The sequence below is a fragment of the Rutidosis leptorrhynchoides genome, chromosome 2 (genome assembly GCF_046630445.1).
Source record: "Rutidosis leptorrhynchoides isolate AG116_Rl617_1_P2 chromosome 2, CSIRO_AGI_Rlap_v1, whole genome shotgun sequence".
Classification (NCBI taxonomy): Eukaryota; Viridiplantae; Streptophyta; class Magnoliopsida; order Asterales; family Asteraceae; genus Rutidosis; species Rutidosis leptorrhynchoides.
In genome coordinates this window covers 616,504,474-616,527,988 of record NC_092334.1, presented here as the reverse complement: position 1 = coordinate 616,527,988, position 23,515 = coordinate 616,504,474, and the positions used below count along the sequence as shown (strand labels likewise).

Here is a 23,515-nt window from a genome sequence, read left to right as displayed (position 1 = left end):
TTCGGAATCGGATTTTTTTCGCATCTCGACCGGATTTTTTTCGGACTAAGATCTTTGTCGGATTTTGATTACCGGTTCGATTTTTATAACTTTTGAACAATAATAATATAATCAATATAAACAAAATGTATAACGCTTAAACAACTAACAACTATAAATAATATAATTATAATTTAAAACGCTTAACACTATAAATAATATAAATAACAACATTTTTATTCAAATGATTAACCACTATAGATAATATAATTAACAATAACAATACATTTATTTGAACGATACAAGTTACAACTATAAGTATACAAAAGTTAATACATTATTCGAGCTTCGGCATGGTCATCACCCGATAATGTATTACGAGCAAAGTATATCGAGCTTCGGCATTGCCATCACCCATTATACATTACTCGTCTTGCCTTCGTCGTTCGTAATATGCTTCACTTGCTTCAAATTCGGGGTCATCAACCGCAAATGTTCGTTGGTAATTTGCAATATATTCGTCCATGTTAATGGGATCATATTCACCTTCCTCAACTTCGGTCTCGGTATTTCCTTCGGTTGATGAAGGTGATAATCCCGCTTCTATTTCTTCCATCTCTATAAAATCTTCAACGTCATTATCTAACGGACATTCTAATGACGTTTGATCTTGTATCATATCTACCCCGTCCAAATAATCCTTCAAACATACGCATACTTTCACGGCTTGGAGGGTAAGTCTTGACCTTCTTTCCGAAATAATTCGACCGCTAAGAGAAAAATCCGATTCGGAAGCTACGGTTGAAGCTTGAATGGCTAATAAGTCACGAACCATAGCGGATATTATTGGATAGGTGTCTTCTTTTGTTTTCCACCAAGCCAAAACATCAAAGTTGTGAAATTGTTCGGGATTCATGTTTAGTGCAAAGTTTTCAATCTTGTAATTTCCCAACTCGCTTGTGGGTGCCGATGTTCGGGCACGTTTCGAAGCGTCTTCACGTAATTGGTTAAAAAGACTAATATTAAGGTCTCGGGCCCTTCGAGAAGATGATCCGCTCTCAAATTGGTCAACAATTGGGTTTGATTGTCGACCATAAGTTGTTGCATAAATTGAAAATAATTGCTCAAAGGTGTTATTAAATTCGAATATTTGGTTGTTTATATAGTTGGGTTCGGCGTCTTCGGGACCATGAATACAATCCAAATTTTGATATATTGTTGTCTTCAAAAGTTCCACCCCATTAAAATTGCTTTTCGGGTCAAGTGCGGCCGCAAATAAAAAAAACTTTAGGTATTGTTCCAAAATATTTTTTTAGTTTTTTTCTTATGTGAAAAACGGTTTGTCTAAAAATACGATTATTTGAGTTCGCAAATTCGTTAATTTTTTCCGTCATTATATAAAGTTGTTGTAAAACTAGTGAGCTAGTTGGGTAATAAACACCCGAAACTTTTGTCGTTGCCTCTTTAAAAACTTGTAAAAAATTTGTTAATGCTTCCAAGTCATCCCATTCGTCGTTATCAATCGGTTCGGAATATCCCTTTCTAATTAGTCTATTATTAAAACCGATTAAAGTTTCTTTTTGTCGTAATATATTTTCAAACATAAGACAAGTAGGATTCCACCTAGTATTATTATCAAAATAAGGACCTAACCAAGTGCCATTACATGTTTTAACAAAATTTTTATAGTTTTTATGTCGTTCGTTGCTCGTACGATATATCGTTACTAATAATTTTCTAAATTTATCTTTTAACGAACTACAATAAGTTAAACAATCTTGAACGGCCAAGTTTATAATATGAGCAACACAACGTGTATGTATAAACGCACCATTTAAAACCGGTTGCATTCGTATTTTTAACATATCCATGGCACTAGTATTATTAGAAGCATTATCTAGCGAAATAGTAAAAACTTTATCGATTAAATTATATTCAATCAAAGTGTCTTGTATAATTTTTCTTAAATTATTACCATTATGCGGATAAGCAAATAATTTAAAAGCGATAGTCCGTTTCATTAATAACCACGAATCGGGATGAAACCAATGAGCGGTAACGGCTAAATAAGAATTTGCCGTTCCGTGTGGTGCGGTCCAAACATCACAAGTTATAGAAACTTTATGTTTATATGTTCGAAAACCTTCAATTATATCATTTTTAGCTTTTTTCCATAATTTAAAAGCGTCACGTCTTAGAGTAGTACGACTTACATTGTCATATCGCGGTTGTAGTCGGTTCCGAATTAGCTCCGTAAGCTTTGGATTGTCGAAGTGGTTGAAAGGAAGCCCTTGTTGAATGACAAACCTTGCCAAATCTTGACGAAAAGCTTCTTGATCGTATAAAAAAATCGAACCATCCCGACCAAGTGTAGGTTGTGTCGGGTCTTGAGCGGCTCCCGGACAACTTTTTTCAAGATGCTTTCTTAAAGTAGAGTTACCCGCAACACCTAGGAACTTACCACATCTCTTGCAACGAGCTCTTTCTTGATTATCGGTCATCACGCACAAGTCGAAATTAGGCCAAACGTCGCCTTTACGACTCGTATTTTTGATCATACGAACATCGTTGTTGGTATAACGTTGTGAAGATTGGGCAACGGAAGCGGAATCGGAAGCGGATGCTTGTGAATTATCCATTATACGATTAGTAATAGTAAGTAGAGTTTAGTGAGTAATTATAGTGTAATTATAGAGTTTTTTGAGATTTAGAGAGAATAGAGAGAATTAGATTGTGTGTTTTCAACCAAAACCCAATACATCTATTTATACTACACTTGAAGGGGTAAAATGATCCCAAAAAAATCAAAAAACTGCAACAAAAAAAAAAAAAAAAAAAAAAAAGGGCTAAAAACGGCTCCTTTTTTTGAAATTTCGAACAGCAAAAAAAAAACCGGATTTTATCCGGTTCCAAAAAATCCGGATTTTATCCGGAAAAAATCCGGTCCCCAGCCAACGGTTAGATCCGGTCGGATCCGGATCGGATCCAGGAACCGGATCCGGTTCTGACAATATCCGGATCCGGTCAGATCCGGTTTCGGATTTTTTTTCAGTTTTTTTTTTCGGATTCGGTTTTATTTGTGCTCCTATAGATCAAGGCCTAAAAACTTATTTTTCAGTTACATGTGGATTAATAAACAGGTCAAGTGGACTTGATGTTTAAAAGTACTTAATGTTTTAATTATAATTCAAGGTTTATCAAATTGTATGCATCAAGCATGCACTTTGAACAGCATTCGAGTATTCGATTTTTTAAATCTTTTTTGTATCGGTATCAACTCGTTCACAAGAAAATAGATCGAAATTGTCTACTTTCAATACTCCATTGGGCAATACGAAAAAACAAAAGAAAGATTTGTCTATTTTACAAGCAAATCCAAGTGGTTCAACCAAAATATAACATTTGTTTCCACAAAGTAAAAACAGAAGCAATTATAAACACTATGTTTTTCAATCCTTTCTACAAACCAAACCTGTATGTTACCACTGCTCGCCGCTCGAATCACTAACGTTGATCCGAGCCTAATTCTGTTACATTCTCTACAATCAATAATACGTTTCCAAAATTCACTTGCAACAGAACAACATATAAAGGGTTTTGGAAGAAGTTAATGAAAGAACCATGATTTGATAAAGATAGCCAGGGCAAATTGCAAAACACATGCAGCAACCAACACGATGGTCAGGTCATTCAACTCTACGTGAGACCTCAGATTCAATCCAACAAAGGCAGCTGATGAAGCACCTGTGATGAGCGTGATGGTCCATCGCAGAAAATCAACCGGGATAACCAGCAAAAGCTGTATGTATTAAAATGAACTGGTGAGGCAGGTGAGATAACAAGTCAAAAAGTCATGTACTCATGTCAAATACCTAGTTTTTTGTACACATCGGTTTGACTCGAAACACTTCTAATCAACATCTTTTCTAACTTCTTTACTAATAGTCAGTCTCAAATATGACTAGAAAAAAGTCATTTTAGTTCAACAATAATCATTTTCTAAAGATAAACAAAGATTAAATGGTTTAATGTATTCAACTTGTTCGACCAAATTTGACATGTTTTTCTTTGTAAACTAACGTTTACGTATAACGTATAATAAAACATAACCCTCCCTAATTGACCTATTCTTAAGTAATTGGATTGATATTGACACCTGCAATATCCAGGTTTCAACTTGTTAAGGAGTATTCAGGTAGACTACATGTATATGTATCAAACGTTACTATTATTTAATAACATAGTTTCAATCATCAAACAAATATTAGCAGATGCACATGTTAGAAAGTTGTAGGAGACATTGATGATTCTAAATTAGTAAGCTAATGAAGAAGACGAGGAAGATGTATATACTTACAGAGCTGATAATGAAAATGAAGAGAGAGTATCCCCACATGCACCAAAAGTGGATAAGGCCAACTTTTGAACCAAAATACTGAAGCAACAAGTAAAATCCAAGTGGTACTATGAACACATAACCATAAACTGTGAAGGCTGAAACCTGGAAGTAGCTCACATCAAAACTCCATGAAGAAGTAGAATCGCCTCGTTTACTCATCAGATATGTGGCACAATTACCAAGTGAAGCTATCACAAACACTAATGTTGTCGATATCCAGATGAGCCCATATCTAAATAACGTTAATAAAAAAAATTCACGAGTCATATTTCAGCAATTTCGAATAAGATACGATAGGTGGTAATAACACTTAAAGGTGGCAATTTCAACATATATACTCGTGAAAAGGGTTGATTTGGGTTGTGTTTTATCTATGACACATCAAAAACGTAAACTAAAAAGGTTCCTTAACAATGAGAATTCAACGTCCGCTGGACTAAATGGGTCAAACAGATAATCACTTTACTAGAATTACAATTATTAATATTGTAATACACAGTACTATGCTTTTGTTAATTATATGTTAACGTGTTAACTATGTACGAGTGTATGACGATATTGGTCTAGATCTAAACTGGTTTTGACCCATTACCCAACCTTCTCATCATATATCGCTAGTAACATTAGAGCGAGATATGTTGTATAGTTATAAACTAGTTGACTAGAATTACTACATAAGCAACTGACATAAGTGACTAGAGGGGCACATATATCAGAGGTCTCGCGTGGGCTAGCCTATTTTCTTACAGCAAAGTCATGCAAATTACTGTATGATGTGCAATCCAAACATTTCTACAGTTAGCAGCGGGGGTTTACAGTAAATTGCATACAAGGTATACAACTGATTCTAGGATTCTAACCTCTGTCTTAGATAACACAAGCAAAAGCAGGAATACACTTATACAAGTTGTTGGCATATATTTATAAGGATGGCATCAAGACTGAGTATAAGAACTACATACTAGTATAAAACTGATAATATGTCTCAACCTAAAAATTTCAAATTTCAACTGCCAAGCTGGTGTTTGAACTTTGAAGATACGAGGGAAAGAAGATAATAAATGAGGATGAAAAAATAAAAACTTACAGATCTGGGTTCGCTTCAATTTTCCTAAAAAAGTCACCAGTGGGATATAAAGAGCTTGTTAATCTGTTTACAACATCATCCGTATCAACATTAAAATACTGAGTGTAAGATGAGACACTGAATGCTCCATTCCAGTTACTTCCAGATTGTTGTCCATTTCCATCTGTAGATACCGTAAAGAAATTAGCTCCTTTGAGTATTACTTGATAACTGAACCTTCCGTAACTCAAAATAACTGACTGTTAAATCATTTCAGCCAAGTGCAACTGTTCTCTGATATATGGGTGATCTTAGACACCTCATGATCAACATTCACATGATACATAATTCCTTTATTATACTAGTATGGAAACGCAAGAGTTCATTTGAAGGTGAGCTCTTAAAAAGCAGCCTTTTATGCCATTATATAAAGGGATTCTCATTCGTTAACACATTGTAAACATGGAACTGAAAAAAAAAAAAAAAAAAGTGATGTTGAAAGCAAATGGAACACACCAGAAAGAAGAAATATTTTTGCAAATGAGTATTTAAGCAACTTTAGTTCATTTAAATTGTTATCCCCTAGAAATACTCCTCAACTTGCAGCGGTGTCTGTCAACATCAACTTTTCATATCTATATTAATTGCTCTGGAATGGATTATAGTAATCGTCGCGCCAATTCTTAGAATTAAGAGTTGTATGCTACCAAAATGAGGTATCTTAAATTCTTACGACTGTACAATAAGATCAAAATAAGGTCTTAGATATAGTGGATCCATACAAACCTAAGAACTGCTACATTAAGAGATATGGTGATGGAATCAAACTCGACTATGCAATTAATAGTTCTACTGCAAAGTTCAGGTGTACTAAGATGAGTACTGTCGCATTCTTAAACAGCTCTAGAACATCACAGGTTAGACAATAATGGGTCTCCTTGTATATTTCCTTTTTACTTGTATCTTGTTACATATTAACTGTGAGTTCCAAATAAATCAGGGGATCTTATTAGTAACCAGTATATAAGCAGCAAAAGATAATGAGACACTGTAGGTATAGAATTTTACTCTGTTAGACAACTATTATCCCCGCATGATACAATAGATCGTTTTCAGATGAAAATCTGCAAAGTATGAATGAATGATGTTACATACCACTTGGACTTGTAAGCGTCTGATAACCCCGCCCACCACTGCCACCGCCACCACCACCACCACCACTGTTGGGAGGAAATATTTGTAGATTTGCTTCAGGGTCTGCAGAACATTTAAACAACAGGTAAATATGTCATACACATCGACTTCGACAACAGTTGGAAATAAACTCCAACCGCCATTGAACCATATCTTAAAGAGTCACATACCATGCTGCATCACTGAAGCCTTTTCTTCGGTAATGACAGCCTGAACAAAACAAAAAACCACATTATTATTACTATATTTTTTTTTTATCACAAACAACTCTTTCATGTGTTCACATTAATCAAGAACATTTTCACACTAGAACTAGCAAAAGCCTACACATCAATACAGTAACAGGTTAATAAATCTTTGACCACAGAGTCCACACACATGCAGATACTTCACAGATCAAGACAATAAAACTAATCATTTACTTAAATCAGTTTGAACTTGTCAAGTAGGTTTTGCATAAACCGCAAGATAGATAAGGCACTAGTCTTCAAATGGATTAGTAAGTTGGCTTTGATTATTGATCCGTATATCCGTAGTCAAAATTAAAGACTACGAAAACTAATCTCCAACCAATTATTAGGTTATATAAAAATTACATCAATATCATAATGTCAATGGCGGAGAGTATTAATTAAAAAATAACCAGTATCATGTTTCTAAAAATTAATCACAGATACTAAATGCAACATAAGTAAAGTAGTTACAATCTGATTGCAGTATCCTGTTAGTCTAAATCGTACAGTAGAGATGAAAAAGAAAATCAATCGGTAGCAAATAGTTGTAATTAACTGAAAAATTAGGGCAAGTACCGGAACGGAACCAGGCAAGTGACTAGTAGGAAGGCTGGTGTAGGATGATGATTGCGCCATTGAATTACGGTTGTTTGATGGAGTGAAGAAATGGAGGTTTTAGGTTAGAATTAATGATGATGAATCATTGATCGAGATTCGAGTTTTTTTCTTGTTATTCAAAGAAATAAGAGTTAGTGCGAAATTAAGCCCTAGTTACGAGAACGAATAGATGGATTATTTTTAGTTTTAGACCATCTCGAATAGATAGATTTATTAGAGTTTTAGTCTTTTAGACCATCAAAATTGAAAAAAATCGACTATGGTGTGTAGAGATGCACATAAAAACCGGATCTAGACCGGACACACCCAGAACCGGACACAGCTAAATTCGGATTCGGATCCGAGATCCGATCCGGTTCCAACCGGATCCAGATTTTCACGCTCACCGGATTTTTTCCGGATATAAACCGGATTTTATCCGATTCGATTGAATCCGGATCCGATCCGGTTTTTCAAAAAAATTAGCCGTTTTTTTGCAGTTTTTTTTGCAGATTGTGCAGTTTTTTTTTCCAGTTTTTTGAGTTTTTTTTTTTTTACCATTTTAACTCCACAAAGTCCATTAAAAATACATGGTAATGTTTTGGTTGAAAATGCACCAACAAACATTCTCATATTTCTTTCTAAATCACTAAATATTCTCTAATCTCTACTTACTTATCCCATAAATAATGGATAATTCACAAGCTTCCGCTTCTGGTTCCGCTTCCGTTGGTTGGAACATCTTCACAAGGGCACACTACGGTCGATATTGATTACAAAAAAGAAACAAAGCGAAAAGGGGACGTTTGGTCCAAATTCGAGTTGTGTGTAATGAAGGATGGTGCAGAAAAAGCTCGAAGTACACCAATGTATGAAGTTCATGGGTGTTTCGGGTAATACAACGTTAAGAAAACATCTTGACAAAAGTTGTAGTGCAAGGCAAGACCCGAGACAACAAACACTTCGGGCCGATGGTTCGATTTTTGAATACGATGCCGAAGCTCTTCGGCAAGATTTGTCAAGTTTTGTCATTCAACAAGCGCTTCCTTTCAACCACTTCGACAATCCAAGGCTTACGGAGCTAATTCGGAATCGACTACAACCGCGATATAGCAATGTAAGTCGTTCTACCTTAAGACGTGACGCCTTTAAATTATGGAAAAAGGCTAAAACTGAAATAATTGAAGGTTTTCGAACATATAAACATAGGGTTTCTATAACTTGTGATGTTTGGAGCGCACCACATGGAGCGGCAAATTCTTATTTAGCCGTTACCGCTCACTGGGTTAATCCCGATTCGTGGCTTTTAATGAAACGTGTTATCGATTTTAAAATATTTGATTATTCACATAACGGTAATAATATAAAAAAGCTTTACAATACACTTTAGAAGAATATAATTTAATCGATAAAGTTTTTACAATTTAGTTAGATAATGCGTCTAATAACGATGCAGCCATGAGTGAGTTAAAAATTGCACTTAGACCGATTTTAAATGGTGCATTTATTCATACACGTTGTGTTGCTCATAACGTGTATTGCTCATATTATAAACTTGGGAGTTCAAGATTGTTTAGCTTTTTGTGCTTCATTAAAAGAAAAATTTAGAAGATTGTTAGTAACGATTCATCGTACGAGCAACGCACGACATCATAACTATAAGGCTTTTGTTAAAGGTTGTCATGGCACTTGGTTAGGTCCTTATTTTGATAATAATACAAGATGGAATTCTACTTGTTTAATGTTCGAAAATATTTTACGTCAAAAAGAAACGTTAATCGCTTTTAATAGAAACTACTTAGAAAGGGATTTTTCGAACCAATTAGTGACGACGAATGGGATGACTTGGAATCATTAACAAGTTTTTTGTAAGTTTTTAAAGAGGCATCCACAATGTTATCGGGTGTTTATTACCCAACTAGCGTACTAGTTTTAGAACAATTTTATATAATGACGGAAAAAAAATGCGAATTTGCGAACTCAAATAATGTTATTTTAGACAAGCGATTTTTCATATAAGAAAAAAACTAATAAAATACTTTGGAGAGATACCGAAGGTATTTTTATGTACGGTCGCACTTGACCCACGATTAAATTTAATGGGGTCGAACGATTGATGACAACAATATATAGCAACTTTGATTGTGTGCATGGTATTTTCGATGACGAACCCAACTATCTTTTGAACCAGGTACACGAATTTAATGAAGTTTTTGAGAATATGTTTGTTATTTATGCAACAAAATATGGTCGATAATCAAACCCAACTGTTCACCAACCTGGATCATCTTCTCGAAGGAGCCGAGACCTCAAAATAAGTCTTTTTAACTTAGTACGTGAAGACGCTTTCAAACGTGCACGAACATCGGCACCCACAAGCGAGTTGGGTAATTATAAGATGGCAAACTTTGCACTAAACATGAGTGAAGAACAATTTAACAACCTTGACATTTTAAAATGGTGGGAAACAAAACAAGACACATATCCAATATTAAGCATTATGGCTCGTGACTTATTTACCGTTCAAGCTTCCACCGTAGCTTTCGAATCAGCCTTTTCTTTGAGTGGTCGAATTATATCGGAAAGAAGGTCAAGACTTACCCCCCAAGCCGTGAAAGTATGTGTATGTTTGAAAGATTATTTGGATGGGGTAGATATGATACAAGATCAAACTTCATTAGAAGGTCCGTTATATAATGACATTGAAGAATGTATAGAGTATGAAGAAAATTTAGCGAGATTATCACCTACAACAACCTAAGAGAATTCCGACAATGAACTAAACGAAGTGGATGAAGGTGACTATGAATCGTTTGATACAGACCAAACCGAAATGAATGTATCGGGTTACCAACAAGCTTACCTTTCTCTAGTTGATGACCCCGCTTTTGAAGACTACGATCGAAAGCACCATCCTCAACGCGCTCAACAAGATAACACATTTGGATCATTTGACGACTAAAGTATAACGGGTGATGGCAATGCCGAAGCTCGATATACTTTAGTCTTAATACATTATTGGGTGATGGCCATGTCGAAGCTCGAAATGTATTAATTATAATTGTATTGTTCGAATAAAAGTGTTGTTATTTTTATTATTGTATCGTTCGAATAAAAGTGTTATTTTTATAATTGTATTGTTCGAATATTGTTATTTATATTATCTATTGTGTTAAGCATTATAACTTTTCTTTATACCGATTATATTATTGTTGTCAAACGTTAAAAAATAGAACCGGTAAAAATATAATTGGCAAAATCGAATCCTAGTCCAAAAAAATCCGAAAAAATCCGATCGAGAACCGAAAAAGAACCGGTTCCGGGAAAAAAATCCGACGCTAAGAACCGAACCGGATCTGGAACCGGTTCTGAAAAATTCGGACAAAAAAATCCGGTTTTTTTTGTCCGAATCCGATTTTTTATCCGGTTTGTGCATCTATAATGGTGTGAATTAAGGGGTGTTTGAATTTTTGTTTATGGAAATTGGTTAGAGGGGTTCATTTTCGTTGTCATCACTTGGCTCAGTTAGTTGAACAACACGAGTTTCAGGCCGACAATGAAAAACTCCACTAAAATTTAGGTATTCTTAGCCTCTAGCCCTTCAAGTTGTCTTATGTCATAGTTTATGTCAAGATGAAAGGGAAAGACAATAAGAAGCACATCCTCTCGAGAGATGGAGAGGCTGGTTAGGACGGCCACGACCAAGAAACTTAACTCTAGCACGAGGGGAAGAAAGTCAATAGCGTAAATAAGGAAGTGGTTGTTCTTGTTTGTGCAACTGAACGAGTAGTGATTTGGAAAACGACTTCAAAATCGGCTCGCCCAATGAGAAAGGCCCTAACCCTACCCTAAGCCAACCAGGACGACAAAGAAGATTTCTATTCGGCGACCGATAGACATTGAAATCGAGTGAAAAAGAAAAACGGGAGGTATGGTTTAATGTTTATTTTTAGTATTCATTTTAATTGTTTTATTTATTTTAATACTTTTGTTTTTATTAATTCATTTTATTTTAAAAAAATATTTAAATTAAACAATTTAAACTTTAAAAAACATTTCATTAATATAAAAAAATATAAATTCAAAAATAAACTAAAATAACATTTATTCTCGACGAGACCACAAATGCTCAACCAAATCACGTCGTAATTCTTCGTGTGCTTCTCGATCATTTAGTTCTTTATTTCTTCGGCCGTGAGTTGAACACCTATCGATCCAAGTGTGTTGCATATTATGACTAGTTCATACATTAACTCATTATCCGCTATGTTATATTCGTTATCTTCAACAATCATGTTGTGTAATATGATGCACATATACGTATAGTCTTCTCATAATAATGTAAACGATCAATAATGTAAACGATCGTAGTGTGCGGGTCCCAGAGCATCTGTAAATAGTATTATGGCTCGCCTATAAAAGGAAGCCTCAGTTGTCATTTGTAATCAGGTTGAATTCGATAATAAACCTCACAGGTTTCTTTCTGTTGAATCCTTTTGATTCTGAATAGCAGAGCCCCGTCGCTGAGTCTTAACCGATTCTGAATAGCGACACCTATCTAAGCATTATATATATTCATAATTTCAGTATACGTTTAGCACATAATCATTCATCATTTCAATAGTCAATTTACTTATCAAAGAAGATAGAGTTAGGCATATGTCACAATCAAGAGTTAGGCAAATCAAGTATTCATATCTTATTCATGAATTCATACGTAATATCCTAATTCAACATTCAAGCAAACATTAGTCGGATCCTCACGATCTAGATTAAATTAAACATAATATAATTCTGCACTAAGTTGAAGCGTCGTTTTAATCCTGGATGGTATTGCCAACAACAATGCAAATTTGGAAGGTCCCGGGGGGGGGGGGGGGGGGGGGGGGGGGGGGGGGGTTGCCAGAGACACCGACGCCGGCCAAAGACACCAATGCGGTGTCGTTGGCCACCCCGTCCCCGGTGCCGAACAACAAAAACGGTGGTGATTGAGTACGACACCCGGTGCTCTTATGGATTATGAATTTTATAATTAAATAGTTAGTTGTAGTAAAACGTGTTATATATTAGTGGTGTTTGGATTTGTTTATATTTTTGATAGTGAAATAATCTAATAATGAGTTATATATGTGTTTGAAATATCAGATTGTTTTATAAATTAATAAGCAATTAGGAAGAAAAAATATAAGGAAAAAAAAATATTCGAATAATCTAATATTCATGTTTTACTACATAAAGGGATGAATTATTTTTTCATTTTCACGTTTTAAGTCTCACAAATCCCAATTAATTCTTTTAAAAATTAAATTTGCCACACACTATTAGTTATTTATTTATGATTTGAAAACGTAAATGAAAGTATAACCTTCTAATAATTTGTACCACAAAAGTATATGCACAATGGTTACGACTTCATTAATTATGATGGTGGAGATAATTCACAAATTTATTATCATAACATGACATGTTAAAACAAAAGTGAAGATGATTCTTATCCTAATAATAATAATAATAATAATAATAATAATAATAATAATAATAATAATAATAATAATAATAATAATAATAATAATAATAATAATAATAATCTCTTCTCTTTATTATTATATTATAATAACAAACACAAAAATAGATCATATATATTGCCAACTTCTAATCATAACCTTTCATTAAAATAAATCCTTCAAATCTTGACCATTAAATTAAACACCTAAAGATTATGAACTCATAAATGAAATGTCCCGTTCTTATTGATTAAAAACGTTCCAAATTAATTGATTTCGTTGCGAGGTTTTGACCTCTATATGAGACGTTTTTCAAAGACTGCATTCATTTTTAAAACAAACCATAACCTTTATTTCATAAATAAAGGTTTAAAAAGCTTTACGTAGATTATCAAATAATGATAATCTAAAATATCCTATTTACACACGACCATTACATAATGGTTTACAATACAAATATGTTACAACAAAATAAGTTTCTTGAATGCAGTTTTACACAATATCATACAAGCATGGACTCCAAATCTCGTCCTTATTTAAGTATGTGACAGCGGAAGCTCTTAATAATCACCTGAGAATAAACATGCTTAAAACGTCAACAAAAATGTTGGTGAGTTATAGGTTTAACCTATATATATCAAATCATAATAATAGACCACAAGATTTCGTATTTCAATACACATCCCATACATAGAGATAAAAATCATTCATATGGTGAACACCTGGTAACCGACAATAACAAGATGCATATATAAGAATATCCTCATCATTCCGGGACACCCTTCGGATATGATATAAATTTCGAAGTACTAAAGTATCCGGTACTTTGGATGGGGTTTGTTAGGCCCAATAGATCTATCTTTAGGATTCGCGTCAATTAGGGTGTCTGTTCCCTAATTCTTAGATTACCAGACTTAATAAAAAGGGGCATATTCGATTTCGATAATTCAACCATAGAATGTAGTTTCACGTACTTGTGTCTATTTTGTAAATCATTTATAAAACCTGCATGTATTCTCATCCCAAAAATATTAGATTTTAAAAGTGGGACTATAACTCACTTTCACAGATTTTTACTTCGTCGGGAAGTAAGACTTGGCCACTGTTGATTCACGAACCTATAACAATATATACATATATATTAAAGTATGTTCAAAATATATTTACAACACTTTTAATATATTTTGATGTTTTAAGTTTATTAAGTCAGCTGTCCTCGTTAGTAACCTATAACTAGTTGTCCACAGTTAGATGTACAGAAATAAATCGATAAATATTATCTTGAATCAATCCACGACCCAGTGTATACGTATCTCAGTATTGATCACAACTCAAACTATATATATTTTGGAATCAACCTCAACCCTGTATAGCTAACTCCAACATTCACATATAGAGTGTCTATGGTTGTTCCGAAATATATATAGATGTGTCGACATGATAGGTCGAAACATTGTATACGTGTCTATGGTATCTCAAGATTACATAATATACAATACAAGTTGATTAAGTTATGGTTGGAATAGATTTGTTACCAATTTTCACGTAGCTAAAATGAGAAAAATTATCCAATCTTGTTTTACCCATAACTTCTTCATTTTAAATCCGTTTTGAGTGAATAAAATTGCTATGGTTTCATATTGAACTCTATTTTATGAATCTAAACAGAAAAAGTATAGGTTTATAGTCGGAAAAATAAGTTACAAGTCATTTTTGTAAAGGTAGTCATTTCAGTCGAAAGAACGACGTCTAGATGACCATTTTAGAAAACATACTTCCACTTTGAGTTTAACCATAATTTTTGGATATAGTTTCATGTTCATAATAAAAATCATTTTCTCAGAATAACAACTTTTAAATCAAAGTTTATCATAGTTTTTAATTAACTAACCCAAAACAGCCCGCGGTGTTACTACGACGGCGTAAATCCGGTTTTACGGTGTTTTTCGTGTTTCCAGGTTTTAAATCATTAAGTTAGCATATCATATAGATATAGAACATGTGTTTAGTTGATTTTAAAAGTCAAGTTAGAAGGATTAACTTTTGTTTGCGAACAAGTTTAGAATTAACTAAACTATGTTCTAGTGATTACAAGTTTAAACCTTCGAATAAGATAGCTTTATATGTATGAATCGAATGATGTTATGAACATCATTACTACCTTAATTTCCTTGGATAAACCTACTGGAAAATAGAAAAATGGATCTAGCTTCAATGGATCCTTGGATGGCTCGAAGTTCTTGAAGCAGAATCATGACACGAAAACAAGTTCAAGTAAGATCATCACTTGAAATAAGATTGTTATAGTTATAGAAATTGAACCAAAGTTTGAATATGATTATTACCTTGTATTAGAATGATAACCTACTGTAAGAAACAAAGATTTCTTGAGGTTGGATGATCACCTTACAAGATTGGAAGTGAGCTAGCAAACTTGAAAGTATTCTTGATTTTATGAAACTAGAACTTTTGGAATTTATGAAGAACACTTAGAACTTGAAGATAGAACTTGAGAGAGATCAATTAGATGAAGAAAATTGAAGAATGAAAGTGTTTGTAGGTGTTTTTGGTCGTTGGTGTATGGATTAGATATAAAGGATATGTAATTTTGTTTTCATGTAAATAAGTCATGAATGATTACTCATATTTTTATAATTTTATGAGATATTTCATGCTAGTTGCCAAATGATGGTTCCCACATGTGTTAGGTGACTCACATGGGCTGCTAAGATCTGATCATTGGAGTGTATATACCAATAGTACATACATCTAAAAGCTGTGTATTGTACGAGTACGAATACGGGTGCATACGAGTAGAATTGTTGATGAAACTGAACGAGGATGTAATTGTAAGCATTTTTGTTAAGTAGAAGTATTTTGATAAGTGTATTGAAATCTTTCAAAAGTGTATAAATACATATTAAAACACTACATGTATATACATTTTAACTGAGTCGTTAAGTCATCGTTAGTCGTTACATGTAAGTGTTGTTTTGAAACCTTTAGGTTAACGATCTTGTTAAATGTTGTTAACCCAATGTTTATAATATCAAATGAGATTTTAAATTATTATATTATCATGATATTATCATGTATGAATATCTCTTAATATGATATATATACATTAAATGTCTTTACAACGATAATCGTTACATATATGTCTCGTTTAAAAATCATTAAGTTAGTAGTCTTGTTTTTACATATGTAGTTCATTGTTAATATACTTTATGATATGTTTTCTTATCATAGTATCATGTTAACTATATATATATATCCATATATATGTCATCATATAGTTTTTACAAGTTTTAACGTTCGTGAATCACCGATCAACTTGAGTGGTCAATTGTCTATATGAAACATATTTCAATTAATCAAGTCTTAACAAGTTTGATTGCTTAACATGTTGGAAACATTTAATCATGTAAATATCAATCTCAATTAATATATATAAACATGGAAAAGTTCGGGTCACTACAGTACCTACCCGTTAAATAAATTTCGTCCCGAAATTTTAAGCTGTTGAAGGTGTTGACGAATCTTCTGGAAATAGATGCGGGTATTTCTTCTTCATCTGATCTTCACGCTCCCAGGTGAACTCGGGTCCTCTATGAGCATTCCATCGAACCTTAACAATTGGTATCTTGTTTTGCTTAAGTCTTTTAACCTCACGATCCATTATTTCGACGGGTTCTTCGATGAATTGAAGTTTTTCGTTGATTTGGATTTCATCTAACGGAATAGTGAGATCTTCTTTAGCAAAACATTTCTTCAAATTCGAGACGTGGAAAGTGTTATGTACAGCCGCGAGTTGTTGAGGTAACTCTAGTCGGTAAGCTACTGGTCCGACACGATCAATAATCTTGAATGGTCCAATATACCTTGGATTTAATTTCCCTCGTTTACCAAATCGAACAACGCCTTTCCAAGGTGCAACTTTAAGCATGACCATCTCTCCAATTTCAAATTCTATATCTTTTCTTTTAATGTCAGCGTAGCTCTTTTGTCGACTTTGGGCGGTTTTCAACCGTTGTTGAATTTGGATGATCTTCTCGGTAGTTTCTTGTATAATCTCCGGACCCGTAATCTGTCTATCCCCCACTTCACTCCAACAAATCGGAGACCTGCACTTTCTACCATAAAGTGCTTCAAACGGCGCCATCTCAATGCTTGAATGGTAGCTGTTGTTGTAGGAAAATTCTGCTAACGGTAGATGTCGATCCCAACTGTTTCCGAAATCAATAACACATGCTCGTAGCATGTCTTCAAGCGTTTGTATCGTCCTTTCGCTCTGCCCATCAGTTTGTGGATGATAGGCAGTACTCATGTCTAGACGAGTTCCTAATGCTTGCTGTAATGTCTGCCAGAATCTTGAAATAAATCTGCCATCCCTATCAGAGATAATAGAGATTGGTATTCCATGTCTGGAGACGACTTCCTTCAAATACAGTCGTGCTAACTTCTCCATCTTGTCATCTTCTCTTATTGGCAGGAAGTGTGCTGATTTGGTGAGACGATCAACTATTACCCAAATAGTATCAAAACCACTTGCAGTCCTTGGCAATTTAGTGATGAAATCCATGGTAATGTTTTCCCATTTCCATTCCGGGATTTCGGGTTGTTGAAGTAGACCTGATGGTTTTTGATGCTCAGCTTTGACCTTAGAACACGTCAAACATTCTCCTACGTATTTAGCAACATCGGCTTTCATACCCGGCCACCAAAAATGTTTCTTGAGATCCTTGTACATCTTCCCCGTTCCAGGATGTATTGAGTATCTGGTTTTATGAGCTTCTCTAAGTACCATTTCTCTCATATCTCCAAATTTTGGTACCCAAATCCTTTCAGCCCTATACCGGGTTCCGTCTTCCCGAATATTAAGATGCTTCTCCGATCCTTTGGGTATTTCATCCTTTAAATTTCCCTCTTTTAAAACTCCTTGTTGCGCCTCCTTTATTTGAGTAGTAATGTTATTATGAATCATTATATTCATAGATTTTACTCGAATGGGTTCTCTGTCCTTCCTGCTCAAGGCATCGGCTACCACATTTGCCTTCCCCGGGTGGTAACGAATCTCAAAGTCGTAATCATTCAATAATTCAATCCACCTACGCTGCCTCATATTCAGTTGTTTCTGATTAAATATGTGTTGAAGACTTTTGTGGTCGGTATATATAATACTTTTGACCCCATATAAGTAGTGTCTCCAAGTCTTTAATGCAAAAACAACCGCGCCTAATTCCAAATCATGCGTCGTATAATTTTGTTCGTGAATCTTCAATTGTCTAGACGCATAAGCAATCACCTTCGTTCGTTGCATTAATACACAACCGAGACCTTGCTTTGATGCATCACAATAAATCACAAAATCATCATTCCCTTCAGGCAATGACAATATAGGTGCCGTAGTTAGCTTTTTCTTCAATAACTGAAACGCTTTCTCTTGTTCATCATTCCATTCAAATTTCTTCCCTTTATGCGTTAATGCAGTCAAGGGTTTTGCTATTCTGGAAAAGTCTTGGATGAACCTTCTGTAGTAACCAGCTAGTCCTAAAAACTGGCGTATGTGTTTCGGAGTTTTCGGGGTTTCCCACTTTTCAACAGTTTCTATCTTTGCCGGATCCACCTTAATACCTTCTTTGTTCACTATGTGACCGAGAAATTGAACTTCTTCCAACCAAAATGCACACTTTGAAAACTTAGCGTACAATTCTTCCTTCCTCAATACTTCTAACACCTTTCTCAAATGTTCACCGTGTTCTTGGTCATTCTTTGAGTAAATAAGTATGTCATCAATGAAAACAATGACAAACTTGTCAAGGTATGGTCCACACACTCGGTTCATAAGGTCCATGAACACAGCTGGTGCATTAGTTAAACCAAACGGCATGACCATAAACTCGTAATGACCGTAACGTGTTCTGAAAGCAGTCTTTGGAATATCATCTTCTTTCACCCGCATTTGATGATACCCGGAACGTAAGTCAATCTTTGAATAAATAGACGAGCCTTGTAGTTGATCAAATAAGTCGTCGATTCTCGGTAGTGGGTAGCGGTTCTTGATGGTAAGTTTGTTCAACTCTCGGTAGTCGATACACAACCTGAATGTACCATCTTTCTTCTTGACAAACAAAACAGGAGCTCCCCACGGTGATGTGCTTGGTCGAATGAAACCACGCTCTAAAAGTTCTTGTAATTGGCTTTGCAGTTCTTTCATCTCACTGGGTGCGAGTCTGTAAGGAGCACGAGCTATTGGTGCAGCTCCTGGTACAAGATCTATTTGAAATTCAACGGATCGATGTGGGGGTAATCCCGGTAATTCTTTCGGAAATACATCGGGAAATTCTTTTGCGATGGGAACATCATTGATGCTCTTTTCTTCAGTTTGTACTTTCTCGACGTGTGCTAGAACAGCATAGCAACCTTTTCTTATTAGTTTTTGTGCCTTCAAATTACTAATAAGATGTAGCTTCGTGTTGCCCTTTTCTCCGTACACCATTAAGGGTTTTCCTTTTTCTCGTATAATGCGAATTGCATTTTTGTAACAAACGATCTCCGCTTTCACTTCTTTCAACCAGTCCATACCGATTATCACATCAAAACTCCCTAACTCTACTGGTATCAAATCAATCTTAAATGTTTCGCTAACCAGTTTAATTTCTCAATTCCGACATATATTATCTGCTGAAATTAATTTACCATTTGCTAATTCCAGTAAAAATTTACTATTCAAAGGCGTCAATGGACAACTTAATTTAGCACAAAAATCTCTACTCATATAGCTTCTATCCGCACCCGAATCAAATAAAACGTAAGCAGATTTATTGTCAATAAGAAACGTACCCGTAACAAGCTCCGGGTCTTCCTGTGCCTCTACCGCATTAATATTGAAAACTCTTCCACGGCCTTGTCCATTCGTGTTCTCCTGGTTCGGGCAATTTCTAATAATGTGGCCTGGTTTTTCACATTTATAACAAACTACATTGGCATAACTTGCTCCGACACTACTTGCTCCGCCATTACTCGTTCCGACACCATTTGTTCCTTTCGTTCTATTAACCCCTGGTCCGTAGACCTCACACTTCGCCGCGCTATGACCATTTCTTTTACACTTGTTGCAAAATTTGGTGCAGAACCCCGAGTGATTCTTTTCACACCTTTGGCATAGCTGCTTCTGATTGTTGTTGTTGTTGCGGTTATTATTGTTGTTGGGATGATTGTTGTAGTTGCTGTTGTTGTTGTTGTTGTTGTTGTTGGGCCGTTTGTTGTAGTTGCGATTGATGTTGCGATTGTTGGGATAATTGTTGCGATTATTGTTGTAATTGCTGTTGTTGTTGTATTGGTGATTCTTATCACCGTTTTCCTCCCACTTTCTTTTGACTTGCTTCACATTGGCCTCTTCAGCAGTCTGTTCTTTAATTCTTTCTTCAATCTGGTTCACTAGTTTGTGAGCCATGCTACATGCCTGTTGTATGGAGGCGGGCTCGTGTGAACTTATATCTTCTTGGATTCTTTCCGGTAATCCTTTCACAAACGCGTCGATCTTCTCTTCCTCATCTTCGAATGCTCCCGGACACAATAGGCACAATTCTGTGAATCGTCTTTCGTACGTGGTAATATCAAATCCTTGGGTTCGTAACCCTCTAAGTTCTGTCTTGAGCTTATTGACCTCGGTTCTGGGACGGTACTTCTCGTTCATCAAGTGCTTGAATGCTGACCACGGTAGTGCGTACGCATCATCTTGTCCCACTTGCTCTAGATAGGTATTCCACCATGTTAACGCAGAACCTGTGAAGGTATGTGTAGCGTACTTCACTTTGTCCTCTTCAGTACACTTACTTATGGCAAACACCGATTCAACCTTCTCGGTCCACCGTTTCAATCCGATCGGTCCTTCGGTTCCATCAAATTCCAAAGGTTTGCAGGCAGTGAATTCTTTGTAGGTGCATCCTACACGATTTCCTGTACTGCTAGATCCAAGGTTATTGTTGGTATGTAGCGCAGCCTGTACTGCGGCTATGTTTGAAGCTAGAAAAGTACGGAATTCCTCTTCATTCATATTCACGGTGTGTCGAGTAGTCGGTGCCATTTCCTTCAAAATAGTTAAATGGAACAAGTTAATCATACAGAATATTAAGAGTAGTTAATAGTATTTCGTAGCATAATATGAACTCATTTATAAAAGCTTTTTCTTCATATTAGCGTTTTATAAGTTTAAATTCGGGTAGTACCTACCCATTAAGTTCATACTTAGTAGCTAATATACAATTCAACTACTACAATTCTATATGAAAAACTGATTATAATAATATTTCGCGTTCAAACTTTTATACAATATTTTACAAACTTACAATACCGCTTATTTTACATAAAGCATGAAATATAGCACACAATAACTTTGATACAAGATAGTTGTGAAGACAATTCTAGCTAGTACACAAGTCGTTCAGCAAAGGCAATAAAGACACGTAATTCATACGTCCAGAAACAAGTCATGCATTCTGGTTTTACTAGGACTACTTCCCATCCTTGGTCTTGTGCAACATAACCGTTATGGCCGTTGATAAGACAGCGTGTTGTAATGTCATCAAAGGGACGAGGGTTACGTAATGTCCAACAGTCCCGTAATAATCTAAAAACCTCATTTCTTACCCCAATTACCGACTCCGTCACTTGTGGAAATGTTTTGTTTAATAGTTGTAGCCCGATGTTCTTGTTCTCACTTTGGTGAGAAGCGAACATTACTAATCCGTAAGCATAACATGCTTCTTTATGTTGCATGTTAGCCGCTTTTTCTAAATCACGAAGTCCAATATTCGGATATATTGAGTCAAAATAATTTCTTAACCCGTTGCGTAAAATAGCATTTGGGTTCCCCACAATATATGCGTCAAAGTAAACACATCTTAACTTATGGGTTTCCCAATGTGATATCCCCCATCTTTCAAACGAAAGTCTCTTATAAACCAAGACATTTTTGTAACGTTCTTCGAATGTCTTACAAACTGATCTCGCCTTAAATAGTTGTGCTGAAGAATTCTGGCCGACTCTAGACAAGATTTCATCAATCATGTCTCCGGGTAGGTCTCTTAAAATATTAGGTTGTCTATCCATTTTGTGTTTTTAAACTGTAAAATAGACAAGAGTTAGATTCATAAAAAAATACTTATTAATACAAGCAATTTTTACATATATCATAAAGCATAAGAACACTATATTACATATATTACACCACACGAATACAACTATCTTATTCCGACTCGCTCGTTTCTTCTTCTTCGGTTTTGGTTCGTTTTGCCAAGTTTCTAGGGATATATGATGTTCCCCTAATACGAGCCGTCGTTGTCCACATTGGTTTAGAAAAACCTGGTGGTTTAGAGGTTCCCGGGTCATTGTTACAACTTAAGGACTTCGGGGGTTGACGATACATATAAAGTTCATCGGGGTTGGAATTAGATTTCTCTATTTTTATGCCCTTTCCCTTATTATTTTCTTTTGCCTTTTTAAATTCAGTTGGGGTAATTTCTATAACATCATCGGAATTCTCGTCGGAATTCGATTCATCGGAGAATTGGTAATCCTCCCAATATTTTGCTTCCTTGGCGGAAACACCATTGACCATAATTAACTTTGGTCGGTTGGTTGAGGATTTTCTTTTACTTAACCGTTTTATTATTTCCCCCACCGGTTCTATTTCTTCATCCGGTTCCGATTCTTCTTCCGGTTCCGATTCATCTTCCGGTTCCGACTCTTCTTCCGGTTCCGACTCTTCTTCCGGTTCCTCTTCGGGAACTTGTGAATCAGTCCACAAATCATTCCAATTTATATTTGACTCTTCATTATTATTAGGTGAGTCAATGGGACTTGTTCTAGAGGTAGACATCTATCACATAATATCAAACACGTTAAGAGATTAATATATCACATAATATTCATATGTTAAAAATATATAGTTTCCAACAAAAATGTTAAGCAATCATTTTTAAAGAAAACACGGTCGAAGTCCAGACTCACTAATGCATCCTAACAAACTCGATAAGACACACTAATGCAAATTTTCTGGTTCTCTAAGACCAACGCTCTGATACCAACTGAAATGTCCCGTTCTTATTGATTAAAAACGTTCCATATTAATTGATTTCGTTGCGAGGTTTTGACCTCTATATGAGACGTTTTTCAAAGACTGCATTCATTTTTAAAACAAACCATAACCTTTATTTCATAAATAAAGGTTTAAAAAGCTTTACGTAGATTATCAAATAATGATAATCTAAAATATCCTATTTACACACGACCATTACATAATGGTTTACAATACAAATATGTTACAACAAAATAAGTTTCTTGAATGCAGTTTTACACAATATCATACAAGCATGGACTCCAAATCTCGTCCTTATTTAAGTATGTGACAGCGGAAGCTCTTAATAATCACCTGAGAATAAACATGCTTAAAACGTCAACAAAAATGTTGGTGAGTTATAGGTTTAACCTATATATATCAAATCATAATAATAGACCACAAGATTTCGTATTTCAATAC

At 35.1% G+C, this 23,515-nt stretch overlaps 1 protein-coding gene across 1 annotated transcript; it reads right to left on the bottom strand.

The window, feature by feature from the left end:
• Nucleotides 1-3,310: 3,310 nt before the first annotated feature.
• Nucleotides 3,311-7,674, bottom strand: LOC139893527 (uncharacterized). The gene is made up of 6 exons (XM_071876698.1): nucleotides 7,448-7,674; nucleotides 6,809-6,848; nucleotides 6,600-6,701; nucleotides 5,466-5,628; nucleotides 4,337-4,610; nucleotides 3,311-3,778 (listed from the first exon to the last, which is right to left on the bottom strand). The coding sequence occupies exons 1-6, from the start codon at nucleotides 7,505-7,507 to the stop codon at nucleotides 3,587-3,589; spliced, it is 831 nt and encodes a 276-aa protein (XP_071732799.1). The 5' UTR covers nucleotides 7,508-7,674; the 3' UTR covers nucleotides 3,311-3,586.
• Nucleotides 7,675-23,515: the final 15,841 nt, after the last annotated feature.

Bases quoted from the DNA above. Each gene is read 5' to 3' on its own strand.
- LOC139893527 (XM_071876698.1), bottom strand. From the start codon at position 7,507: ATGGCGCAATCATCATCCTACACCAGCCTTCCTACTAGTCACTTGCCT. The intron at 6,702-6,808 runs GTATGTGACTCT...AATGTTCTGCAG, and splicing joins GGCTTCAGTGATGCAGCATG to ACCCTGAAGCAAATCTACAA. The intron at 3,779-4,336 runs GTAAGTATATAC...TAATACATACAG, and splicing joins TCATTTTCATTATCAGCTCT to CTTTTGCTGGTTATCCCGGT.